General features: G+C 53.2%; 1 protein-coding gene across 1 annotated transcript in view; it reads left to right on the top strand.

Moving 5' to 3' along the window:
- The window catches only part of OTOG (otogelin), an 86986-nt gene that overhangs the window by 39244 nt on the left and 22500 nt on the right, over positions 1-25242 (top strand). The window contains exons 24-36 of the mRNA XM_060157768.1: positions 944-1051; positions 3759-3897; positions 5419-5553; positions 5844-5990; positions 6286-6405; positions 8282-8398; positions 9091-9247; positions 12260-12286; positions 14775-14942; positions 19176-19448; positions 21407-21524; positions 22267-22346; positions 22796-24594. Of these exons, the coding sequence (XP_060013751.1) occupies positions 944-1051; positions 3759-3897; positions 5419-5553; positions 5844-5990; positions 6286-6405; positions 8282-8398; positions 9091-9247; positions 12260-12286; positions 14775-14942; positions 19176-19448; positions 21407-21524; positions 22267-22346; positions 22796-24594 (3388 nt within the window). The remainder of the gene's footprint in view (positions 1-943; positions 1052-3758; positions 3898-5418; positions 5554-5843; positions 5991-6285; positions 6406-8281; positions 8399-9090; positions 9248-12259; positions 12287-14774; positions 14943-19175; positions 19449-21406; positions 21525-22266; positions 22347-22795; positions 24595-25242) is intronic.

The following is a 25242-nucleotide window of genomic DNA, read 5'->3' as shown; positions in this document are numbered from 1 at the left end:
TTACGGTTTCTCCCTTGTAATTAGAGGGTTTATGCATTTGCCTTTAATGTAATTGGACTGAGTTTAATACTACCATCTTGTTATTTGTTATCTGTTTGTCCTGTCTTTCTTTGTTTTTTCTTCTTTTGGGTTCAGTATTTTTTAGTATTCTATTTTTTTCTCCTTTATTGCATTTCAAGTATATATCCTGGTATTTTTTATTTTTGTGGTTCTCTAGAGATTACAATATGTATCTTTCATTTATCACAGTCTACCATGAATTAATGTTTCACCACTTTAGGTAGAATACTTGTAACAATCTGCTTTCATTTACTTCCTTCTTATCCTTTGTACTATTATTGTCATACATTTTACTTCTACATGTGTTATAAACCCCACAATTCATTGACATTAATCTTGTTCTAAATGCTCAGTTATCTCTTAAAGAAATTAAAAATAATTTAAAAAATATTTACCAACATATTTTCTACTTTTGGAGCTCTTCATTCCATGTGAATCTGAGTTTCCATCTTCCTGAAAAATTCCCTTTAACATTTCTTTTCAGTGCAATCTACTAGTTACTCTGTGAGCCACCTGGGTAGGGAGGGTCAACGCCCATGTCCACGGTCTATTCATTAGTATACATCTAGTGCCTACGGGACAACTGGCATCCAGCCTGGCTGGCGGGTGGGGGGCAGCATGTGGCTGGTAGAGCTGAGCCTTGCTTCCTGATGTATGACAGAGACTTCTGAGCTGGGCCAAGTCTGTCTCTGGTTTTTCCAGTTACCAAGGTACCTCTGAACCCCACTGGGCAGTAGCAGGATGCTGGTGGGTACATGGTCACTCTCTTCCAGGGTAAATGCTGAGAGCCACTCCGGGGCATCCGTGTGGATACAGGGTCCTCCACAGGTGACAGAGATGGGAAGGGTGCTCTCCTGACCACCTGCTTGCTGTGTCCTTTTAGCCTGCTCAGACACGGGGATGCCTGTTTCCTGCCAGAGGAGTGCCCATGCACTTGGAAGGGGAAGGAGTACTTCCCTGGGGACCAGGTCATGTCTCCCTGCCATTCCTGGTAAGTGAGAGCCCCATCCAGGCTCTGCTTTTTGCTGGGAGTGAGGATGGATATGGGATGCACGATCATGAGTACAGTCTAGCATCCCCCCTCAACCATGTTCATATTCACGTTGTGTGTTTCTGTGCTATGTAGGGGTTTGTGTATATATACAAGTGTACACATAGAAAGAATTTTGGGGAGTGTTTTTGTGAGTATTTACATGAATGTGAGTTTGATCAAACATGTATATGAATGTGTGTAGATGTGTATTTGTAATCATGAGGGTGTGTTTGCATATGTATATGGATGTGCAAGTGTGGGCACGTGTCCAAAATGCATAGACTGCATATGTGAATGTATATGCACGTGCATATATGAAAAGCTGGGCATTCATAATCCTGAATATGTTAGTGAATACATACAGTTATGAATTTGTGTATGTATACAGCTATATTTATATACATTTGTGTGCCTCTCCATCCATTTAGTATGTGGGGACATGTATGTGCAAAGTGTGTAAACATGTGCATGCACTGGGTGTGCGTATTTGTATTTACATGTAAGTGAACAATATGTAAAATGTGCATTTGTGATTTCCTATGAATATATACGTGCTTATATGTGAGAGTAAGTTTGTATGTGAATATATTTGCACACTGTATATCTGTTAATATAGGTATACATACGTGAGAGTGTGTGTACCTGGATTGAATTCTTTGAAAACGGGCTTGAGGCCAGCTCTGTAGAGCCTGCCCTGGGCCAGGCAGCAGGGAATGGAAGTGGGTAGAGCCTCAACCTCCTAAATATCCTCCCAGGCTCCCGCTGCTGCTGTGCCTAACTCATGTTAATTCACTTTCCAGAGGCTTGGCTCCTGGAAGTGTCTATGGCGATTCTTTTTTTAATTAACTTGTTTTCCCACTCTCCACCTGTCCTCTGCTTCTGGGAGAGCTGAGCATCTCTCCCACCTTGTAACCACCTAAATCTTGAGGTTCCCCAATGACCCCCCCCACCCCTCCGCAAAGGCCTTATAACTACCCCAACAGCTAATGAGGCCTTTCAACCCATGCCTTCCAGGCTGGGCGGCCTCTGTTGTGGCCTCCTTTGCCAGATGTCCTCGTGTTCCTGGCACACAGAGGCGTGTGGAGCCTCCCTGACATTCCCCCTGTGCCCTTGCGCCCCTGCAGAGGGCCCGACCTGGGCTTTCCAGGGCTCTGAGAGTCCAAGTGCTGCTCCAGCCTGATGTGTCTGCAGGATCAAGGTGGCCCTGCCACTGCCCCAGGGCGTCAGGGGACACATCAGGGACCCCTGAGCCCTGGCTCCTACAGCTCCCTGGAAAATGGCCAAAGCACATCAGCTAGACTAGTGGGGCTAGGATGAAGAGGGGAAGGAAACAGGACGAGGACCCCTCAAAGAGGTCTGGCCAGCTCATACCAGTGGGGGTCCCCACCCATCGGAACCTATTCCTTCTTAGCCCCACATCACATTCCAGTGACTGTCCAAGGGGTTGGGCTGGGCACAAGACCCTGTGTAAAGTAACTTCAGGTCAGGCTTGGTGTATTGATTCCTGGTCTGGTGTTTCGGAGATGGGTGTGTTCTGTATGAGCCCTTTCCAGCCACTCAGCTCCCCTGAACCCTACGTCTCTTGTAGGCTGAGGAAGGTCTCCTAGACTTGGGGATTCATCTCGCATTAATGACTGTGTGCTCCATCTCTCTGCTCCCTTTTTATTGCAGAACTTCTCAAAACAGTTGTCTGTATTTGCTGGTTTCAATTCCTCTTCTCCCATTCTCCCTCCCATTCCATGAAAACTATCCCTACCAAGGTCACCGATAATCTCCATGGTGTTATATCCAGTGTTTGTCACTTGGTCCACATCTTCCTAGACCTATTAGCAGCATTTGACACAGTCAGTCATTTGTTATCATTCTCTACCGTCATACCTTTCTTCATGTGACTCTGGGATTCCCCACCCTCTTGATTTTTCCTCCTGCCTCTCTTTTTTATTTTTTCGGAACGCAGGCCTCTCACTGTTGTGGCCTCTCCCGTTGCGGAGCACAGGCTCCGGACGCGCAGGCTCAGCAGCCATGGCTCACGGGCCCAGCCGCTCCGCGGCACGTGGGATCTTCCCGGACCGGGGCACGAACCTGTGTCCCCTGTATCGGCAGGCGGACTCTCAACCACTGCGCCACCAGGAAAGCCCCCCCAATCCCCTTTATCTTGCTTCTTCCCCCCATAGCACTCACCACCTTCTTACCCACTCTATTACCTACTCATGCTTCCTTATTTAGTGTGTAGCTTCCTCCTCTAGAATATAAGCTTCACAAGGGCAGAGGTTTTTTGCTGTTTTGTTCACTGATGTATCTGAAACTCCTAGAATAATGCCTGGGATGTGGTAGATGCTTATGACTTGTTGAATGAATGAACGATTGGAGGGGTAAAGAGAGTGTGGATGTTGGAGTCAAATAGATCTGGATTCAGTCTTGGCTCTGTTATTTGTTGGCTTAACCTCTCTGAGCCCCAGTGTGTCCTACATAAAATGGGGAGCCACCCTGCCACCCTTTGGGCATCTGTTGGAGGTCAATGATGTTTGTTGACCTCTGGCCCAGGGGCGCACAGTGGGCGCTCGATGGGCGCCCAGTGGGCGCTCGATGGGCAGTGGCTCCATCTTGGACATTCAGGGTGGGGGCAGGGCGTGCCCTGTCAGGGGTCTGGGCACGTGTGTTTCAGCGTGTGCCAGCACGGCTCGTTCCAGTGCGCCCTCCACCCCTGTGCCTCCACCTGCACCGCCTATGGCGACCGGCATTACCGCACGTTTGATGGGCTCCCATTTGACTTCGTGGGAGCGTGCAAAGTGCACCTGGTCAAGGTTAGTGCCTGGGTGTGTACCAGCTGGCTCTACAGGGACCCAGAGCAGCTGGTGCATAATTAGGTGGGTGGGAGGATCTAAGGCCTGGTGTGTGGCAATTTAGAGACGCAAGATTGGGGCTGGACAGAGCCCACCAGTCTGCCTGTCCTCCTGCCTGTCACCATTATAACCTTGCCCCCTTGGGCGCCAGTGGTTTTTCTGTCTGTAATAGTAAAAGCAAATGCTTTCTGGGCTTTTATTATATCCCTGGTGGTCTACCAAGCCATTTTAAAGCATTGTTTCACTTAACTCTTACAGCAAGACAGAGTTTATTGAGCCCATGTTATAGCTGGAGTAACTTGGGCTTAGGGAAGTTGGTATCTCACCCGAGACCACACAACTAGTCAGGGACAGAATTGGGGTCAGGTTGGAACCAAGAAATCTGACTGGAGAGTTGGTGTGCAGGCAGGATCCCCTCCAGAAGGAGAAAAGGGTACCAACGGGGTGGGTGGGAGAGTGCCTCAGACACATTCAGGGACCTTGGTTTTGCTAAGGGCCTGTCCATCTCATTATATGATAGTAAAAGTAACAGTAATAATAATAATAATAATGACAAACCTTCTATGGAATAAGTCCTATCTATGGGGCAGGCACTGTGCTGGGGTCTTTCACATAATTTCAATAACTCCACAAGACAAAGATTATAGAGCTTGTTTTATTTTTTAAATTTCAAAGGTTTTGCATGCTCTTCACTAACATTTAAAACAATATAGAAGCATATATTAAAAACAAATATTCCTCTTCACATCTCTTCTGTTCCTATTCCCTGCTGAATAAGCACTCATAACAGCTAGGTGTGAATCCTGCAAGATCATTTTCCATAAGACAGACAGACAGACACACACACACACACACATACACACATGTTTTGTTTAATTTCTATGAATAGAATCCCACAATTTGGTTTTATCACTTAATAGTATATTTTGGACATTATCTCATAGAGTCAGTAAATTTTTCTTCTTCTTTTTGTAGAATTCCACAGAAAAGATGTACTCTAGTTTGTTTTGTAATTTGCCATTGATGGACATTTCTGTTGTTGTCAATATTTAAATGCTCAATGAATACTTGTGTGGATGTGTCTCTAGACGCTTCGAAGTAGAATTGCTATAAAAGTTATACGTTTAGAAATGTTGTCCAGTGCCTGCAAATTGCCCTCCAGAAAGGCTTACATTACCATCATCAGTGTGTGTAAGACGGTGCCCCTTCCCCTACACCCCTGTCAACACCAGTCATCCCTATTATATATTCATTCATTCATTCATCAGACACTTTTTGGAGAATCCCTACATGCTAAACACTGCACCAGGCACCCAAAACAAAACTGAGCTTCAGAGAACTGAAGTAAATTGCCCAGAGTCACAGCTCATATGAAGTAAAAGTGGGTTGAAAACTATTTCAGAGTCTGTGTCCCCCTACCCCATGCCTCTCATCAGAATCTCTTCTCTCCCTGGTTTATTGCACTAACTTATTTCTCCTCAGAGCACTTCAGATTTCAGCTTCTCTGTGATTGTAGAAAACGTAAACTGCTACAGCTCTGGCATCATCTGCAGGAAATTTATTTCCATCAACGTTGGGAACTCACTCATCATCTTCGATGACGACTCAGGAAATCCCGTAAGGCCTGGTGCAGGTGAAGGTTGTATGGACAGTTTGCTGGTTAATAGAGGGCAGAAGAGGGCTAAGGACTGGTCTCCTACCACAGCACTTTCTCTTGGAGCCACTGAGTCCGCAGCCCAGATTGAATTCCTTGGCCACGGCCAGGAGCCCAGAGGTCAATGTCAGGGCATGAGGGAGGCAGAGGAATTGGTGAACTCCTGGGGCCAGGCAGTGACTTGTAGCCAGGCCCAGCTGACCCAGGTGTTGGGGGACACTGGCCTCAGGAATGGCCACCTCTGTCCCCCTAGAGTCCGGAGAGCTTCCTGGATGAGAAGCAGGAGGTCCACATGTGGCGAGCAGGGTTTTTCACGCTGGTGCATTTCCCACGGGAACACATCACCCTCTTATGGGACCAGAGAACCACGGTGCACATTCAGGCGGGGCCACAGTGGCAGGTAGTCATGTGATCAGTGACCCTCACGGGCCCTGTGCTCCTTCCTAGAGCCAAGCCAGCCCACTGGGTGTCCTTGCATGAGCTGTACCCTCGCCAAAGAGCCAGGAGCCTCATGCCTGCTGTCCTATCTGCCCCGCCCGACTCTGGGCCCCTTCTCCTCTGACTCTTCTCTCTCTGAACACAGTGACCCCAGTAGTTGCTTCTGGGCCCACGACAGACTCCTAGGCTCAGGGCGACCCCTCTGCCTTTGGCTCACCCTCGGAATGCCTGAGACTGACCATTCTCTCTTCTTTCAGGGCCAGCTGGCAGGACTCTGTGGGAACTTTGACTTAAAGACCATCAATGAGATGAGGACCCCAGAGAAGTTAGAGTTAACTAACCCCCAGGAGTTTGGTGGCAGTTGGGCTACAGTTGAGGTAAAACCTCTCCAAGCTGGCTCACTCCTCTCACCCAAATGGACCCTGGTCACAGGTCAGGGGAGAGGGACATTGGTGCAGGGCTGCTCCTGCAACCTCTCTCTCAGCTTCTGACCCAGCATCCTCAGCCCTGGACTCTGTCCTGTGGCCTGAGGACATGCACCATCCCATCTCACACACCAGACCAAGCCCTGGTAGGAGGGCTGAGGCTGGGAAGGAGACAAAGTCTCTGTCCTAGGAGAGATGACCACCTAGTAGGGAAGATGAGTCTTGTTGAAGCATTACCATCTTACCCATCTCTGTGCCCCGGTGCCTGGCGATAGGTCTGGCACACAGGAGAGACCAAGAGAGACCCGCATTGGTTGGGGCAATTAGAGGAGGCTTCCTGAAGGTGGTGGCACTAGTGTGGTACTTAAAAGATAGACCATATTTGGATGGAGGAATGTATCAGAGAGAGGGAGGACAATATTAGCAGAGGCAGAAATGATAGGGGATGTCTCTGAGGTTTGGGAGATGTCTGAGGCTGCCAAGCTGTGAGTGATGGGGGGAAACATCACTGAGCTGACAGCAGGAGATCTGGGTTCTTGTCTTATTCTTTTACTTAAAAAGTTATTTTCTTTTGTTTTTCTTTTGTTTGTTTTATTATTTGGGGTTCTTGTGTTAGATCATCCAGTGACTTGCTGGGTGACCTTGAGTAAGTCCCATCTTCTCTGTGGTCCTCTGTGAAGTGAAGGGGCTGGGAGAGGGATAATGGATAGATTTCACTTCATGTGACAAATCTGATCAGTCAGATGAGGCTGCCTGGGCAGCTATGTTGAGAAATACCAACACTTGTGTCAGGCTCAGCTGGAAGAACTGTGAGTGATTAGTTATGTCTGCCATGGGTGCTGCATTAGAGAGTGGTGATATGAGTGTTAGATATTTGCCTTTCCTGGACCGAGTGATCTTAGGTTCCTAGTTCTCTGTTGGGGAGTAGGTGGAGATAAGCCTATGTAGACTGGTGTCAGGGGAGCAGTTAGTCATGGCCTGGAGCTAAATGTAATCCTGAGGTGGGGCAAGGCTGTTCTCACAGCCTCAGAAAAGTATGCTCTAACCCATTCCATTTTAGAGAAGCTGAGTGGGTGACTCACCTTTATTGCTTCCCTCCTCTCACCCTTCACTGTCATTTCTCTCTCAATAATCCGCTTAGGCATACCCTGGGGGGCTCTAGTGACAATGTAGGCCGGGGGAGGAGGTTCAGCAGACATCAGGGAAATCTGTATTCGTTTTCTATGGCTGTGTAACACCATAACTGCAGACTTAGCAGTATCCAACCACACACATGTATTATCTCACAGTTTCTGTGGGTCAGGAGTCAGGGCACAGCTTGATTCGGTTCTCTGCATACAGTATCACAGGCTGCAGCCAAGGTGTCAGCCAGGGCTGGGCTCTCATCTGAAGGTTCGACTGGAGAGGGATCTGTTTCGCTGACCACTCATGTGGTGTTGACAGCCATTCCTTGTAGTCACAGAACTGAGAGCTTTAGTTTTTTTGTGAGCTGTTGGCCCAGGACGACCCTCAGCTCCTAGAGGCCACCCACCATTCCTGCCACGTGCCATTCACAGCCAGCAAGGGAAAGACTCCAGCCAGATGGGCTCTGCACTCTTATGTAACATGACAATGCAGTCACTGGCACATAACCACATCCATGTGTCACCTCTGCTGTCTTTTGTCGACTTGTCAGTTTGGTCCCTCCCACATTCAAGGGCAGGGGATTATACAAGGATGTGAACACAGGAGGCCGGGATCAAGGGAGCCACTCTAAGAGTCTCCACCACATCAGGCAACAGGCATTTGAGGGGTAGGGAGATCAACAGCGCTGCCTTTGCCCCCTCAGTGCCCAGACACCCTCGACCCCCGAGACACATGTGTCCTGAATCCTCTCCGAGAACCCTTTGCCAAAAAGGAGTGCAGCATCCTGCTCAGCGAGGTGTTTGAGACCTGCCACCCTGTGGTGAGTGGACTCCAGGCTTGGCTACTCCTGGGCCCCCTTCCCACCTCCCTGGAATCCCTTCTGCTCTCAGACCCTCCATGCCTTGGAGAGACACCTCAGGTCTAGAGGAAAGATTCACCTCTGCCATGCCCTTGCCTCTGGTCTGCTCGGATGAGTCTGCCCTGTTTCCCTGGGACAGACACAGTCAAACAGCTTCTGTGCCCTTTTCAAGCCTATCTCAATCTGGCTCTTCCTCCCAATCAGGAAGTTCTTCTGACTGGTGAACACAGACCCCTCACGCTGTGGCATCAGCCCTCAGTGGAGACAGAGGAGAGCTGGTGCTCAGCTCTGCATGGCCCCCTCCAGGGCCTCGAAGGCTGCCGTCAGATGGGCTTTGGCTGTCTCTGGCCCTGGCTGGGGGTTCATGCCCCACGTCTGTTTCTCAGCCACACCCTAAGCCCTTGGATCCAATAGCCTAGGCCCGAGGAAGGAGAAAGCTTAGTTCTCAAAAGCAGGGTCTACCTGCGTCACGGAGTTAACGTTTCCCTCTCAGCTGCCTGCCTTTCTGTCCTCACCCCACGTGGGCAGCTCGCCCCATCCTGTGGTCCCTTCACGTTCATGCTGCTCCCTGAGGCTGAGTGGCATCAGCCCAGAAGCTGAAGGGCTGACATTCAGGGTCTGTCCTCTGACATCTGACTTCTGACCTCCTCTAGGTCGATGTCACTTGGTTTTACTCAAACTGCCTGACAGACACATGTGGGTGCAGCCGGGGCGGTGACTGTGAGTGCTTCTGTGCCAGCGTGTCTGCCTATGCCCACCAGTGCTGCCAGCATGGGGTGGCCGTCGATTGGAGGACCCCGCACCTTTGCCGTGAGTGTCCAGACCAGTCATCCGAGGGGGAGCGTGGGCCCGTTCTGTGGGCAGGCCTGTGGGGTCCCATCACTCTGGCTTGTGCTCATCGTTCGTTGAATTCTTATAACTACCCTGTGAAGTAGGACTGTTTATTCCTGTTTTACAGTTGGAGAAATGGGCTAGAAAGAGAGAGATTAAGTAACATGCTCAAGGTCACACAGGTTGGTGGAGGAGCCAGGGCTCATCTCCATTGCAGGTGGTCTGGCTGCAAACCCATGCTCTTAACCACTTTACCAGAGGAGTCAGGAGCCCTGGGTTCCAGACCCAGAGCTGCCATTTGCAAGCTGTGTGACCTCAAACAAGTCCCCCAACCTCTCCGGGGCTCCATTCTCTCATCTGAAAAATAGGAATAGACGTGTTCCACCAGGTTTATTGTGAGGGTCAAACGAGATAGTGAATGTGAAAACCCTTTGTCAGGAGAGACTCATGGGGCCCATCAGAGGCACCACAAGATAGCAGTTTTTCTGGAGCACTGGTGGTCTGCAAATGCTTTTGGTTGCACACTCCTATCAAGTGAAAACATTTTGAGCACACACAACATGTGTGTGTGTATATATATATATATACACACACATACACATAGATGCATGTACGTATATGTGTACTATTAGTAGTGTAAATGTATGTCACAAAACAGATACAAAAGTAAATATTAAAAAGATGAAATAAAATGCTTAGAAATTTAAATGATTAATTAATTGATGATTATGTGTTCTGCATACCAAAGGTCTTCCTGGTGCAAGACGCCTCACTTCGTGGTGCAGTGGTTATTATACAGGTGCTGGGGCCACACTGTCTGGGTTCAGACTCCAGTTCCACCAAGCAGGGTGACCTGGGGCATGTTCCTTAGACTCTGACTAGTAATTGAGGGTTAAGAGAACTGTACCTTCCTTGCAGGGAGCTGTGAGATTTACATGAGAAAATGCCGGTAAAGCACTTGGCACAGTGCTTGTGCGAAAGCCGAGGTTGCTGTCATTTTTCGTGGGGACGTGGGTGCTAGCACGAGAGCTCCAGGCAGGATGACCTCAGGAAGAAGATGGAGCAGAATCTGCCTTTGGCTTCCTTTTTCTTTGCCCATTTTACCGTGAGCCTCTTCTGTCACAGAAGCCTTGGGTCCTCATGCAGTCTGCTTCTCCTTCTACTTCTCTGATAAAAATCCTTCAGGAAGGAGAAGGGAACACACGTTTACTGAGAATCTACTGTGTGCCAGGCCCTGTGCCTTCTGTGCATTAACTCACTTAATATTCAGGCCTAGGGTGAAGCAAGTGAGGCCAGTTCCTGGAGCACAAGATTTAAGGGGGTACCAAAAAAGGCAATTTTTTTTTTTTTTTTTTTTTGTGGTACGCTGGCCTCTCACCGTTGTGGCCTCTCCCGTTGTGGAGCACGGGCTCCAGACGCGCAGGCTCAGCGGCCATGGCTCACGGGCCCAGCCGCTCCGCGGCATGTGGGATCTTCCCGGACCGGGGCACGAACCTGTGTCCCCTGCATCGGCAGGCGGACTCTCAACCACTGCGCCACCAGGGAAGCCCCAAGGCAATATTTTAAGGCAATATTAAAAAAAAAAGAAATCAAAACTAATGCAGAAACATCTCTGATGAACAAAATATCACAATTTTAAGTAATGACAGCCTCAATATTATTGATTTTTCCTTTTGCCTCAGGCTCCAGTATGGCTCAGCAAGGTGCTGTCACTGATCTTGTCTATTTTAAAATTTTGATATTTTGTCCATCATGGATATTTTGCATTAATTTTGCAATTAAAAAATTGTATTAAAATATTACATATCCTGATTACTGAGATTTTTGAGGTCCCCCTAAATTTTGCACCTGAGGTGAGCACTTGCCTTACCCCAGTCCAGGCCTCACAAGTCTGTGGGGCAGATGGTAGTGGTAGTCCCCATCCTACAGAGGAGGGCACTAAATTTCAGAGAGGTTGAGAAACTTGTCTCAGTATGCACAGCTGATGAGTGAGAGAGATGGGATTTCAGTCCAGGTCTGCGGGTCTCTAGAGAGCTGGCTTTTGACGACTTCTCTGGGCGACCTCCCATTAACCTGGTACACACTTGAAACCAGGTACTTGGAGATCTTTTAATTTTCGAGTTCAGTCTTCTGAGTCCACAAGTGAGGAAAAGCACATACTTACCCATAGCCACGTGGTGGGTCAGTCTACTGATTCCTGGTGCCGTTTCCAGAGGGCAATGCCAAATGCAAAGGAATAGTGTTCATCATGGGGCTTTGGGGGTGTGGGGTGGAGTTGGTGGCTGTCTTCAGACCATGCCTGTGAGTGAGGGAGACCCCTCCTCAGCCTTTGTCCCAGATCTACTCGGTCAACTGGCTTCTCATGGTCTTGCTCCTGGCTTCAGGTGGCCCCTGCAAAATCCCCAGCTTATCCCAGCGGACTCAGGAATCCGTGGCCTACGTGCCAGGGGAACAAGCTGTGGTGCTGTGCTGCGCCACTAGGGGGCGTATGGAGCACATACTTGGAGGAGCTTATCAAAACCTGATGGAGACTGCACCCAGGGGCCTGAAAAAGGCTTGGATTCTGGAGGCGCTGGGTCCCTTCCTACTCAAAGCTGTTGAAAGACCGACTTCTATCTTGTGCTTCCATTCCTCCAGGACCTTCCACAACATTTCCGATTGGAGCTTCCGTTCCTTGGTTCAATTCTTGCCCTTTGAGGTCACACAAAACATACTCTTCTGTCCCAGCATTCATTCATTCATTCATTCATTTGGTACATGCCGAATGCCTACTCTGGGCCAGGCTCTGAGCTTTGTGTTAGGGGCACAGAGAGGGAGCCATTGTATTTCCTGCACCTTAAGATATCTGGATCTAATGACCATGTCTGAATCTTGGCGTTTGGGAGACAGGCCAGGTCCAGCCCTTGGGGAAGGAGAGAGAGCTGGGATGGGGCTTTGGCCCTGCGCATCTGTTCCAGGCTTCTCAAGAAGTCTCTGTTCTCTCTCTTTCAGCATATGACTGTGACTTCTTTAACAAAGGTAAGCTCATCCTCCCCAGGTGGAGCCTTGAAAGCTGGGGCACTGCCATCCCTGCCCTGGGGCCACAACAGTAGCAGCCATCCTGAGGCCCTGCTGGCCCTGGAGGAGCAGTCATGCAGACAGAGCCCTGACAGTGCAGGGCCCAGGGATGCCCCGGAACTCTGCCTCCAGCAGCTCCTGCAGCCTCTGTCCAGAGCCCAGGCCAGGCTAGCTTCCCGGGGATGTGCTCATGCGGGGCAGCTTCACCAGGAAGTGAAAACCCCATTTGCACCAACGTGCTGCCCCATAGCTTTCATAATCTAGCTCATCAGGCCCACAGGACATTGTCTTGGGTTTCCTGAAGTTTTGAGTTGGCAAAGGCAAATGCAAACTGCTCTTCCTTTGCTGGGGCGAGACTTACAGTCTGGCACAGCCTGTCAGATTCATCTTTAAGTTTAGCCAGTGTTGCAGAGCACCAGATTATGCTCCAACTTCTGCATTAACCAGGTCATGACTAAAGACCCCAGGGAGGTTAATGACCAGTGTTAGAATCCATGAGTCAATTTAATCACTGGGGTTGGGTGGGATTGGAGGGCTGCCCAGGAGTAGTTTTCAGCGCCGATCTTTGTGCGGTGGGGCCAGGTTGGCAGAATTAGATACTCATCAAGTCCCTGGTGCCATTCACCTTTGACTTCTGAGGTCCCCTCTGCCCCCACTTCCAGGCACCATCCTGCCAGGAGCAGGCCTGTACAGGTAAAGGCCCAAGGCTCCGTCCTCACATAACTGCATCATCAGATTTGGTTTGAGAAACGTCCTCTGGCGAGAGTATAGTGGGCGAAATAGTGGGGGGACTGACTAGAGAGACAAGGATGCCAGTTAGGGGATCTGTGAGCTGAGGGCTGGACCAGGGTACAACATGATCATTCACAGTGCCTGCAGTCCCACCAACATGCTAGCCTCAAGGGGCTCCTGATGGCCCAAACCTTTAACCCCTGACGGCAGGAATCTGCAACGGGAGGATTGCAGTCCCTGCACAGACGGGGTCTGTCTGACACCAGGCAAGACATTTCAGCAAGACAGCTCTGAGCAGAGTTTTCTCCCTTCTGTGGCATTTTGGGTGGCAGTAACTGGCAAAGGACAAGCTGTTTCTAGCATCCTGCACCCGCCCACCCACCCTCCCACCCATTCTTACTCTGCTCTTCTACCAACATTTTCTTTGGTCCAGGCCTTTGCCGGGCGCTGGGGATTCACCAGTTAATGAGACCTGTCCCAGTGGTGCTCTGGAGCCGGCCCACCCTGGCTTTCTAGAACCCACTGTGTGTTCTTCTCTCCACATTCAGTCGGTAGTTTGAAGTTGACCACTGGTGGGAGTATTTATTCACGGAAATCAGCAAACATTACCAAATGGGGTTTTGTTTGCTTGTTCATTTTGTGATAGCTGACTGTTAAGCCAGCACAGCACTGCCTTTGTCCTGTCTGGTAGGGAAGACAGACGTGGACCCCCGATCGAGACCCTCCTCATAAGAGCTGTGATCGGCATGAGCCGTGCTCCAAGACCGCTGGAGCACAGGGGAGGGAGGACGCTTGCGTGCGGTGGGAGAGGGTGCTGGGAGAGCTTCACCACGAAGGTGACATTTGAGCTGGGCCCCCGAGATTGAGGAGGCGTTGGCCCCGGGCACAGAACGGGGTGTGGGGGGGGGGACTGCGCTGAGTGGGTGGGACAGCGCGAGTGAGACAGGAGGTAGGACACAGCACAGCTCTTACAAGGAAGAGCGAGAGAAATTCAGTGTGGCAGTGGCCGGGGTTGGGGCGTGAAGGGCCCCTGAATCAAGCTGGGCTCTTGGAGTCTATCCTGAGAACAAAGGGGGAGCCACTGAGGAGTCGCCGAAGGGAGTGTGGCTAGGAGGGTGACTGGAGGGCGGGCCACACCAGAGGCTGAGAGGTCAGTTATGAGGCTGTTGCAGTGGTCTAGGAAACCCATGCCCCTGTCCAGCTTACTGACAACCGACCACCGCAGGAACCCAAGAGACACAGAGGTGACACATGTTTGAAATAAATAGATAAACACGAATGCTGAGCCCAAGGCTTCCTGGCCTTTACCCTTCAGACCTCAGGTGGGGAGAGACCAGGTCTGGCATCTTCTCCCAGAGGCGACTCTGAATAGCGCAGCAGCTGGAATGGTAGAGTCTGAGGCAGGGGGAAAGGCCCATGGAGAGACGTTTGGGGGGCCCAGATGCCCCCCAGGGGTAGCCTTGTTTCCAGGCTTCCTGTGAAGTGATCTAGGTGCTGTGCAGAGGGTCAGTTCCCATCAGGGGCTGGCAGCCTGGGGCTCCCGTCCCTTCCTTTTCATGGGAATCAAGGTCCCCGGGGCCGGGCGTGAGGGACGTGACCAAGAGGAACTCTTTAGCATCCTCTCTCCTCCCGCTTCTGGCAGGGCTGGGCAGGTAGTGACGGGGGGCGGGCACAGTCCCAGGGCGGCAGAGCTTATGACCGGGCCCCCTCTCTCCAGCACTAGGTAAGGGCCCCTACCAGCTGGCCAGCTTGGCAGCCAGAGGTGCCCTGGTGGCCATGAAGGCGGCAGGCAGTGCCATAGTCCTAGTGAGAGCAGAGGATGTGGCGCCGGGGGACACTGTGGACTTCCTGCTGACGGCTGCCCTCTACAAGGCCAAGGCCCACGGTAAGGCCCACCCTCTGGCCCCACTCCAGCACTTGGTGGAGGTAAGCAGGTGCTGGAGGAGGGGAGGATGCTACGACCCTAAGCCAGCTATAGTAGCTGGAGAAATGTGGGGCTCCAACAGGCACCCCTTTCCCAGTTGAGACAGGGTTCTGGGTCAGCCTCTTAGCCTCTTTCAAGAAACACCTTCTGTCTTCTTCTTGAAAAAACCAGAGAGGCCAAGGTCCAGATGTCCCTTTGGACCTTGCTTCACACAGCAGCTGTCCAGAAAAGCTAGGTGGCAATAACGATGACTTCCCATCCCTCCCCCTAAATTTCCTTCTTATTCTCCCTCTTCCTACCCCCCTCCCCACTTCTCCTCTCTATTTTTTAAGACTAGATAGACTGTAAATAGCAGAGGGGAGCTGGCTGATATATTAACTCCAGTGGGACCTTCTCCTGTGAATGGAGGAGTGGGCTCTTGATTTGCTCAGGTTATGGTCCTGAGTCCTGATCTGGTGGGTTACACAGACTGAGGCACACCTGGAACCAGCCAGCCTCCTGGGTCTGACTGCCAGCAGACCTAAAGGGCTTAGCTGTAGTGGGCACCATCTTCTCTTCAGAGTTCAGTAGTGCCTGAGGGGTGGCAGGACCTTGCCCGGTGGGGAGTGACCGCCGGTGGTGTTTGTGTTGGGCGCTGGGCCAGCCAAGGCCTCAGTTCACCAGTGCTGGGAAGCCTCCTCTTCTGTGGCCATTTGTGTGTGTCCCAGTGTGTGGTCACTGTGATCACTGATCAGGGTTTCTCCCCGCAAATCCTGTTGGTCCCATCTAGTCAGTATCTCCCTAATCACAGGGATGGTCCGTGAAGCCAATCCCAGCATCGACCGGAATCTTGAACCAACACACATCTCAGTTCATTCCAGCCTAAGAATTTAAGTTCTCAGATTCTCAGGTCTGTGGTTTATCTAGTTACGAGGATCGTCCTGTCTTTCTCTCTCTTCCTCCCCTCCTCCTCCCCTTCTTCTCTCCTTGCCCCCCTCCCTTTCATTGAGCCCTGTTCCCATGCCAGGCACCAAGCTGGGCACTGGGGAATCAGTGGCATCAGAGACACGACCCCTGCCCACCAGAAGTCCGCAGTCCCATCCAGGGGACAGACACGTCAAAGGCAGTTACAGTGCCTGTGGGAAGGAGGAGCCCCTAACTCAGTCCTGGGGAGTCAGCAGAGGCTTCTTAGAATAAGCGTTGTCCCTTGAAGGGTTGAAAGGAGCCAGGAAGGGACTTGTAAGCCAAGCTCAGGAAGTGGATCTTTATCCTGAGGGCAGTGGGGAGCCAGGGAAGGGCTTTAAGGAGGGGAGGGACACCCCAGGCACAGCTAAGGGGATGTCCATGGTGGGGTGAGCCGGGGGTACAGTAGGGGGTGCCAGGAGGAATCACGTCACTGCACGAGGTAACCTGGGAGTGAGGAGCCAGGGACTAGGCCACAGGAGGGCCAGGAGCATCCCCACTGCCCCAAAAGGGAACACTTCCTCCCTAGACATTCCTGACCCCCAGATCTGTGTGGTCCTGCTTGAAGAAGGAAGGGTGTCTTATAACCTTCCAGATGTAATGGACCATCTGCTTAGTGGGAATTTTCTGTTCTCCATTCAGTATTTTAGCCCAGTAAGTAAGGTCTAGTCTAGAGGGGGTGTTGATTTTCCAGTGGTTTTATGGCATGTTAAGCAAACCCTAGAGAAGCCTGGGCCTGGAGAATGTCACTGTGGATGGGATGCCCAGAGGCTGTGAAGGCCAGCCTCCATCTCAGACCTGGGTCTCCTGGGCAGCTGGGGGCAGGGCCCAGTGAGGACCCAGGCTCCCACTCCCACCCCATCCTGTGTTCCTTCCCTGTGCTGTGCCCAGAGTACTGGACAGCAGAAGAGAACATACCTTCCAGGTAAGATTTGGGGTGGCTACGTGGGGGAGGTGTCCCTTGAATTTGGCCTTGAAGGATGCGTAAGATTGTGATGGGAAGAAATGGAGAGCAGAAGATGTCACAGAGAGGAAGTTTCAGCAGTCATTTAGGCCTGAGCCTCTCACTCTCATGGTCTTGATGTCCTGGTCTTGATGTCCTATAGGATGTACTAAAGGGACACAAGCCACAACCTGGTGCATCTCCCTGGAGTATCAATTTTACTCAAAGATTTTTGGAGGAGGTTACTGATTTATTATTAATAATATCTCACTCTTCTGTAGCACCTGCTGTGTGCTAGGCACTGTTCTAAGTGCTTCATAAATAATAAGTCATTTAACCCTCACAACAATCTTAGGAGGTAGGTGCTATTATTTTCCCAATTTACAGATGTGAGAGGTTAGGTAACTTACCCAAGGGGACATCACTAGCAAGTGACAGCAACCAGGCTGTCACTTTTGGCAGGCTCCTCCCAAACAGAGATATTAAAAGAGAAATAAAATTTAGAAAATGGAAGGTGAAAAATCATTTGATTATTTAAGGTAAAACACAAGACTTTGTACAGTCAGTCCTCTGTATCCACGGTTCCACATCTACGAATTCAGCCAGTCGCGGGTGGAATTTCAGATGGAAACCTACGAATGCGGTTGGATGACTGTACTGGGCCATTTCATGTAAAGGACTTGAGCATCCTTGGATTTTGGTACCAGGGCGGGTGTACCGAGGAACAGCTGTACCTCTAGGTCTGGCATTCAGCCTCTCCCCCATTAGGAGGACTTCAGGACAAATGGTTGAGAACCTTGATTTAGGCCAACTCCAGTCTTCACAAACAAGAAAGCCGAGACCCAGAGAGGGGAAGTGAGTTGCCTGAGGTCACCCAGCGAGGGACTCAGCACTCTACCCGCCTGGGCTGCCCCATGCCCACTCCTGGATCCCATCCCTGGGGCTGACTGCACAGTGGTTAAGAGCCTGGGCTCCAATCTTGCCTCCTTTTCCCACCGTCAGTGTGACTCTAGGCCTCACCGCCCTCATCTGTAAAATGGGGATGACAATGTCATCACCTTCTAACGTGTTATAGAATTTGCTTGTTCATTATGTTTACTCCCCACCCACCACTCGCTACTTGAATGTCAGCTCCGTGAGGACAGGGGTTTTGTCGTTTTGTCCCCTATTGCGTCCCTAGTGCCTGGAACAGTGCCTGGCCCCTGGTGGGGGCCTCAGTAGTGTTAGCTGCTGAATGAATGAATTCGCCACCTCACAGTGCTCTCTTGGAATTTACTACAAGCAGCGGGTAGAGAGCTTGCTCATCACTGTGCCCGGCACAGAGTTAAGTCCTGATCGATAGCAGTTGTTGTTGACATGAAGAATTAATTCTTCCCCCAGTTACCTCATTTCTTCTCACAGCTGCCCAGGGAGGTCTAACAGGAACTCTGTGCAGTATCTCCTGGGGCCACGAGGTGGAGGGGTGATGGGGGGAGGGGGAGACACACCAGGCCCTGTGCTGGGCCTTTCACACACCGTTTGTCCCTCACAGCCTGGAGGCGTGAATTCACTTGCCCACAGCACAGCCAGCCATGGCGGGCAGGGACTCCGGACACCTGCTTGTGCATTTGGGCCCTGACCCTGCAGGGCCCTGTGGTGGGGGGCAGGGGAGATCCACCCAGCAGTGTGGAGACAGGAGAGAGGACAGCGGAGCCCAGCTCTTAGGCCTCTGGGCAGGCCCCTTCCCACCTCTGGGGCAGTCTCCCTGCCGTGGGTTGGGCTCAGCCTCAGGTCCCCCAGCTCTGACTCTCTGGGATTCTGTGAGGAGTGGGACCAAGAAAACTGACAAATCAGCAAACCCCAGCTTGTCTAGTACGTCCCATAGAACAGAACTCCACCAGGACAGCCGTTTCTGTCTGTCCTACTCACTGCTGTATCCCTAGCATCTAGACTAGCACATGGTACACGGAGGGGCCTCAGAGATGTTTGCAGGAGGGAGGGAAGGTGGAGAGAGGGAAAGAAGGAGGAAGAAAGGAAGGAGGGAATGGAAGGAAGGAGAGAGGGAGGGAGGGAGGAGGGGATAGTTCAGCCACCTCCCCAAGGCTCTGCAGTTGGGGCTTTAACCCCCAACCTTCCCTCCCTCGGGTAGAGGTGGTATGTGCCGAGGGGCAGCCAGCAGGCAGAGGTGGGTGGACTGAGGGGAGGCGGGCAGGCTGGGAGGAGCAGGACCCAGTCTTGAGTCGCTGAGACTGCAGACGGTGCCTGGGTGTCTGCCCCCTCCCCGCATCCAGACCTCTCTCTGCTGACCTCACCCTCATGGCTCTTTGCAGACCCAGATGTGATATCCTTGGAGGCAGCGGACAGACCCAACTTCTTCCTCCACGTCATGGCCAACGGGTCTCTGGAGCTGGCCAAGTGGCAGGCCAGCGATGCCTTCCACCACCATGCCTCTTTCTCGCTGCACTCGTGGCGTGCGGGCCTGGTGGCCCTCGAGTCCCTGGCAGAGCCTGGGGCCTTCCTTTACGTGTTGGGCCCAGTGCTGGCCCTCCGGCTGTACGAGCACACGGAGGCCTTCCGCCGGGGCACGCTGTTCCGCCTTCTGGGTAGGTGTCCACCCTGCATCGCCCTCAGCTCCTCCGCCCCTGACTCAGCTCCCCTCCCACCTCATCCTTCCAGTTGCCTCCAAGAGACGAGATCCTCACTCTCCTGACACAGGGAAGCCACATGGGTGCCACCCCTGAGATGGGAGGGGGCCCGGCCTCCTTGTTGGTGGCCTAGGGAGCCTTGGGCATTGTGACTTGGGGCCCAGCCAGCTTCCTGGGTCCTGCCTACTCCCACAGGCCATTTACAAGGTCTAAAAATAGGGCGGCCTTTGTGGAAGCGAGAAAAGCGGTCATTGTGGCCGCAGCTTGACAGCCCGCAGGCTCAGGTTTCTTGCTGATCGGGGCGCATGCCTGCCCTGTGAGCTCAAAGACTGCCCCCTGGGGCACAGCCTGAGGAGGCCACAGCCCCCCTGGCTCCCACGAGAGGCCCAAGAACCTGGGCGGTGATGGGGCAGCTTCGTGCCCTTTCCAGCTGAGACCAGTGGGTTCCAGGGCTTTGCCATCTCCCTGCCAGGTGGGTGAGCCCCAAAAGTAGTCCTCTGCCTAAACCCTGGAGACAGCGATCACAGTTTCCTTACTGCTCCAGGCTGGCCTCTCTGTCCTGCACATGCACATGTATGTTTGTGCCTGTGAGGGCCCCCGTGCTGTATGAATGGATCCATTTACAGGTACACATGTGTAAATATGTCCCCAGTCAGCCTTTCATTTACCATTCCCCACCGCTCCCAGCCCAGGGCTGGGCCAGCTCACTCTCACATTCAGTGGTCACCTATCAAGTCCACCAGTGAACCCCACCCAGGACAGATTCATCACTGGCTATGATGGCAGGACTTGTGTCCCTTGCTGGAAGACACCCAGGCTCTGAAGGCAGACAGTCCTGATCCCGGTCCTTGGCACTTGGAGGAGCCCCAGCCCCCCTCTCCTTGACCCTGTTTCTTCATCTGTGCAACGGGGATATTTGCCTCAGAAGGTTGTTGTGAGGATTGACTGTATCTCCCGGGCTTTGCTCTGGGCCTGGCTCATAGCAGGTGCTCCCCAGATGTAAGTTCCTAGTTCTGGTCTCAAGGATCCTATAAAAGCAGGCTTCTTCACAGTCAGCAGCAGTTTGGGGACTGGGGATGGGGCTTCGTTAGGATGGGGCTGCCCGGGTGGGATTGCTCCCTCCAGCCTGCTGGGGAGCTTGCCCACACCTCCCAGCTCAGGCCGTGGTTTCAGAGACTGATCGCTCGTGCCAACATGGTCTGGGGTCTTGTCTGCCTCGAAGCCCCCCGCGGGCTCCAGACTTTCCCTGAGGATCCTTCACTTGTCAAGGCACTGGCCACAAGGCCTTTTTTGAGGAAATCTCCTTTGGGAAAGTTTAATATTCCCGGCGTCTTCTGTGCTCAGTTTCCTCTTCTGTAAAATGGGGATAATAATAGTGCTACTTCATAGAATTATTGTGAGGATTAATGAGTAAATACTTGTGAAATGTTGAGTGTAGTGCTTGGTGTTAAGAGTTGGCTGTTGTTGTTATTATTATTGTTAGCTACCAACAAGGGGGCAAGCCTGGCCACCAAGTTCCCATAGGTCAGGGTGACAAGGCAGCCTTATGGAAAGATCAGGGGTCCCAGCCTCTTCTTTGGCCGCCTCTGAAAGCCCAACTCCAACTGCCCATTCCATAGTCCCACCCCACCCCCAGTCCTCAGCCCCTCCACCAAGTTCCCAGAGTCCCGACCCAAAGATCCCCCAGCCACCGACCTCAACTCTCAGGAATATGGTTTCCCCTCAGGTTGGATTTGATCTGATTTTGTTTTGTTTCATTTCATCTCATTTCAGTCTTCACTTTTCTTGCACGAGTCCATTTATCTCTTCCACGGAGCAGGGTGGGCATGGGCTGAGGTGGAATGACCTCTGTGCCCTGGCACCTGATCAGGAGCTGGGGCTCAGTCTCACTGTCTCGGGTTGGGGCACCTTTCCAGATGCCAAGAGCTCGGGGGCTCCCTACCCCACCTGTGAGTGGCACTACGATGCCTGTGCCAGCCCCTGCTTCCAAACCTGCCAGGACCCACGGGCAGCCAGCTGCCAGGATGTGCCCAGGTGAGGTGGCGTGGATTCAAGGTGTGTACCTCAGTGTATTTGAGCATACACCTGAGTGAATGGGTTTATATGCAGTCTGTGGGTTTAGGCATGAGCATGTACTGTGGTGCGTGTGTATTCACATGTACTTGTGTAGGTATGTTTTGTGTACTGGGTATGGGGATGTGTGTGAACCAGAGTGAACCTGCCTGATGTGGGCATATGTGAATGTCAATTTGTGCACATGTGTGTATAGTTGAGCCTTGTGGGTGTACAAAGGGTAGCTGTGGGTGCACAGCTGTACACAGCTGTGTGTATGTGCATGCGTATGAGCTGCATGCATCTGGGTGTTGGTGCAGCTGGGCGTGTGTGCAGAAGGTACACTGATGTTTTGGCGGACTGTGTGGACATATATGTATCCACGTGAATGGCTTTGAGTCCTGCAGGTGTGGAGGAGGAACGTGAGAATGCGCCTAAATGGAGACACGTGTGCATGTTGTGAGTGTGGGCACAACTGCGCACATAACCAGACTTTGTTCGTGTTTTCCTCTCAGTCTGAGGGCAGGAGTGTGCAGCATGTGTGTTTGGGTATGTGTGCTCCTGTACATGCTGTCTCCACGGAGGTTCATGTGAGTGTGTACATGAGATGCACACACACGCACGTGTGTCATGAGAAAGGATGAGGTCTGTGCTCCGTCCAGGTGAAAGGCGGTGGCCCTCCTGGTGCTCCAGACCGCTGACTGGCCCCCTGCTCTGTCCTCAGGGTGGAAGGCTGTGTGCCTGTGTGCCCCACCCCCAGGGTCCTGGATCAAGTCACACAGAGATGCGTCTACTTGGAGGACTGTGAGTGGCCTGGACTTCTCATCCCTCCTTCGACCTGTAAACCCCCCGGGTCCCTGGTGAAACAGGATCAGCACAGGGGCCTCTGGAAGGAGAGCACTCTAGAGCAGGCAGGGACCTCATCTGGTCCCTTCCCCCCAGTTCACAGAAAAAATGAGGCCCATGTGGGGAAGGGACTGGCTTGGGTCATGTGTTGAGAATGCGGCCAGACTTAGACCTGAGGTCTCTGGGCTCTGGGCTCAGGGTTTGAGGTGTGGGACAGGGTCCAGACCTGCTGACTTCTCTGGGCCATCTAACACCACGTGACAGAGTCCCTGACCAGCTGTCAGAAGCTGCCTACCCCCCTCACCAAGGGTGCCAGCCCAGGAGCCCCACATCACAGCCCTGCCCAGTGATGACCCCTGCGGCAGCAGTCGCCCCACTGGCTGAGCCTCTTCTCTGGTCTGCCCCAGGTGTGGAGCCTATGGTTTTGGTTCCCACGGAGGCCTTTGGCAACGAGACCCTGCCTCCCGGTCAAGAGCTGCCCAGCCCCAGTGACGAGGAGCTGCAGTTTCCACAGGAAGCTCCCGGGGCCCCATCCCACAGGCCAGCACCCACACCAGCTATCCCGCTCACCATGGCCCTGAACCCACCCGTGGCAGCCACTGAGGGGCCAGCTCTGTCTCCAGGCCCCACCCAGACCACTCAGAAGCAGCCACCGGGGGTCACTGCATCCAACGTCCCTGAGCACCCCACAGAGGCCCCAGCCAGCACGGGAGTGACCGCCAGCCACCTGGCCACCCCTCGTGTCCCAGAGCCCTCATCCCTTCCCCTTTCACAGCAGATGCCCACATCAGGCATGGGGGCGGGTGCCATGGAGACGACCAGGGTGACTGTGATCTTTGCGGGAAGCGTCAACATCACAGTCTCCTCCCCGTCACCCCCTGCACCTCGCTTCCCTCTCGTGACCAAAGCCGTGACGGTCCTAGGCCTTGGCTCCTTGCCTGTTAAGACGACACCCCTCCAGCCCTCCCCGAGCCTGGAGTTGCCCGCAAGTCCCTCCTCCAGGCCTGTGGCTTCCCCTGCAGTGACCTCCAGGCCTCCCACTTCCTCAGGATCCCACGAGGCTTTGCCGACACCATCAATAACGGAGGTCGTGACGGGGACAGGGATCCCCCGTCCCGTACAGTCCCAGAGCACTTCCAGTCCCAGCAGACCCCCAGCTGAGTCTAGAACAGCCGCAGAACAGATTCCTGCCAGTCCCCTGGTGACTGAGATGGTGGAGACAGCGCCATCCACAGAGAAGGTCCAACCTGGGCCCAGCCAGGCCACGGGCCCACCAGCATCCCCACTGCCAAGCCCATTCCCCACGGCCCCGCCCCACCCCGCTTTGGATGTCACCGCCAGGCCTCCCGCTCTGCCCTCGGGGCCTGCAACTGCCGCCAGCCTGTCCACAGTCGCTCGTGGGCTGGGGGCCACACCCTTCGCATCTCTGGAGTCAACTCGGCAGCCCCAGCTCCTCTCTGGTCTGCCTCCCGACACCAGCCTGCCCCTGGCCAAGGTGGGCACGTCCGCCCCAGTGGCCACGCCCGGCCCCAGCGTCTCTGCCATCCCCCCTCCACTGCAGCAACAGGCCACATCTCCCGCCGTGGCCACGACTCTGCCTGCTCGGACACTCAGCCCCGCACTGCCTCTCACCCAGGCTGTCCTGGCCCAGGTGCACCCGCCCAGTCATGTGGTCCCTCAGGCAACAGGCACAGCTCCAGACCTGCTTCTGGGGGCCACGCTGCCAGCCTCTGGGGTCGTGGCTGTGGCTCTGGCTGGGGGGGCGGCCTCCACAGTATCTGCTGGCCCACGGAAGAGCACCACGGAGAAGATGGCCATCCTGTCCGAGCAAGTGTCTCAGCCCACCTGGATAGATGGCTCTGCCCAGGGGGGCCCCACAGAGCTCACGCCTGCTGTGGCCCACACTGCTGCTACCTTGGTGACGGAGGCTGAGGGCCCCTGGGCTGGCACAGTGCCACTGGTGCCCACGTCCTACCCGCTGAGCAGAGTCTCAGCCAGGACGGCCTCCCGAGAGAGCTCGCTGGTTCTGCTCCCGCAGCTGGCTGAGGTGCATGGCACGTCGGCAGGACCTCAGCCCCAAGCAGAGCCGGAGGGAGAGGCCACCACCGAGCAGTCTGGGCGCTCGGCTCCAGCCCAGAGCATCTCGGCAGGTCCGGCCGTGTCCTTGGCCACCACCACTGAAGCCAGGACACCTGAAATCTGTGTCGTGAGTGACTTGTCTGGGTTCTGCCCCTGTATGTGAACCCTCCATGCCTTCCCTCCTCCTGTGCCCCGGGGCTTGGACACCATCGTGCTCTCACATCCTCAAGGTCGGCGGCGGCGTCTCCTTAGCCAGCTTCCAGGCTGCCAGATGGCCGTTTAGTCACCATCCTGACCCCTGCCCCAAGCTCCTGGAGCCTGCAAATTCTCCAAACTCCTCTGTGCCTCTGATGCCATAGCAGATCCCTCCATGCCCCACTTGAGACCCAGGGGCCCATTGGACGGCTTGGTGTGACAGCATAGTGTGCTGTTGTGTGCATTGCATGTATGTGTGTACCCATATGGGGCTGTGTGTGAACTCGTTTGTGTTTACGTGTATGGGACTCCATGTGAATGCTTATCTGTCTGTGTGTGTGTTCTTGTGCATGTGACGTGTGGTGTTGCAAGGTGGTATATGTCTGTGCGTTTGTAAGAAAAGAGATAAACTGTGTGTGCGTGCGTGTGCTTGGGTTTCTACGAGTCTGAGCTAGCGGACCTGCTATGTACCTAGAACTCTCTGCAGGGCCAGGTGGATGTGCAGACTCTCTGGGACTCAGTCCCCTGACCCCAGTCTCACTCTTAGCCCAGCCCTAGGCCCCCAGTGGTGTGTTGGGTG

Source organism: Lagenorhynchus albirostris, chromosome 9 (assembly GCF_949774975.1).
Source record: "Lagenorhynchus albirostris chromosome 9, mLagAlb1.1, whole genome shotgun sequence".
Classification (NCBI taxonomy): Eukaryota; Metazoa; Chordata; class Mammalia; order Artiodactyla; family Delphinidae; genus Lagenorhynchus; species Lagenorhynchus albirostris.
This window is presented reverse-complemented; position numbering and strand designations above follow the sequence as displayed.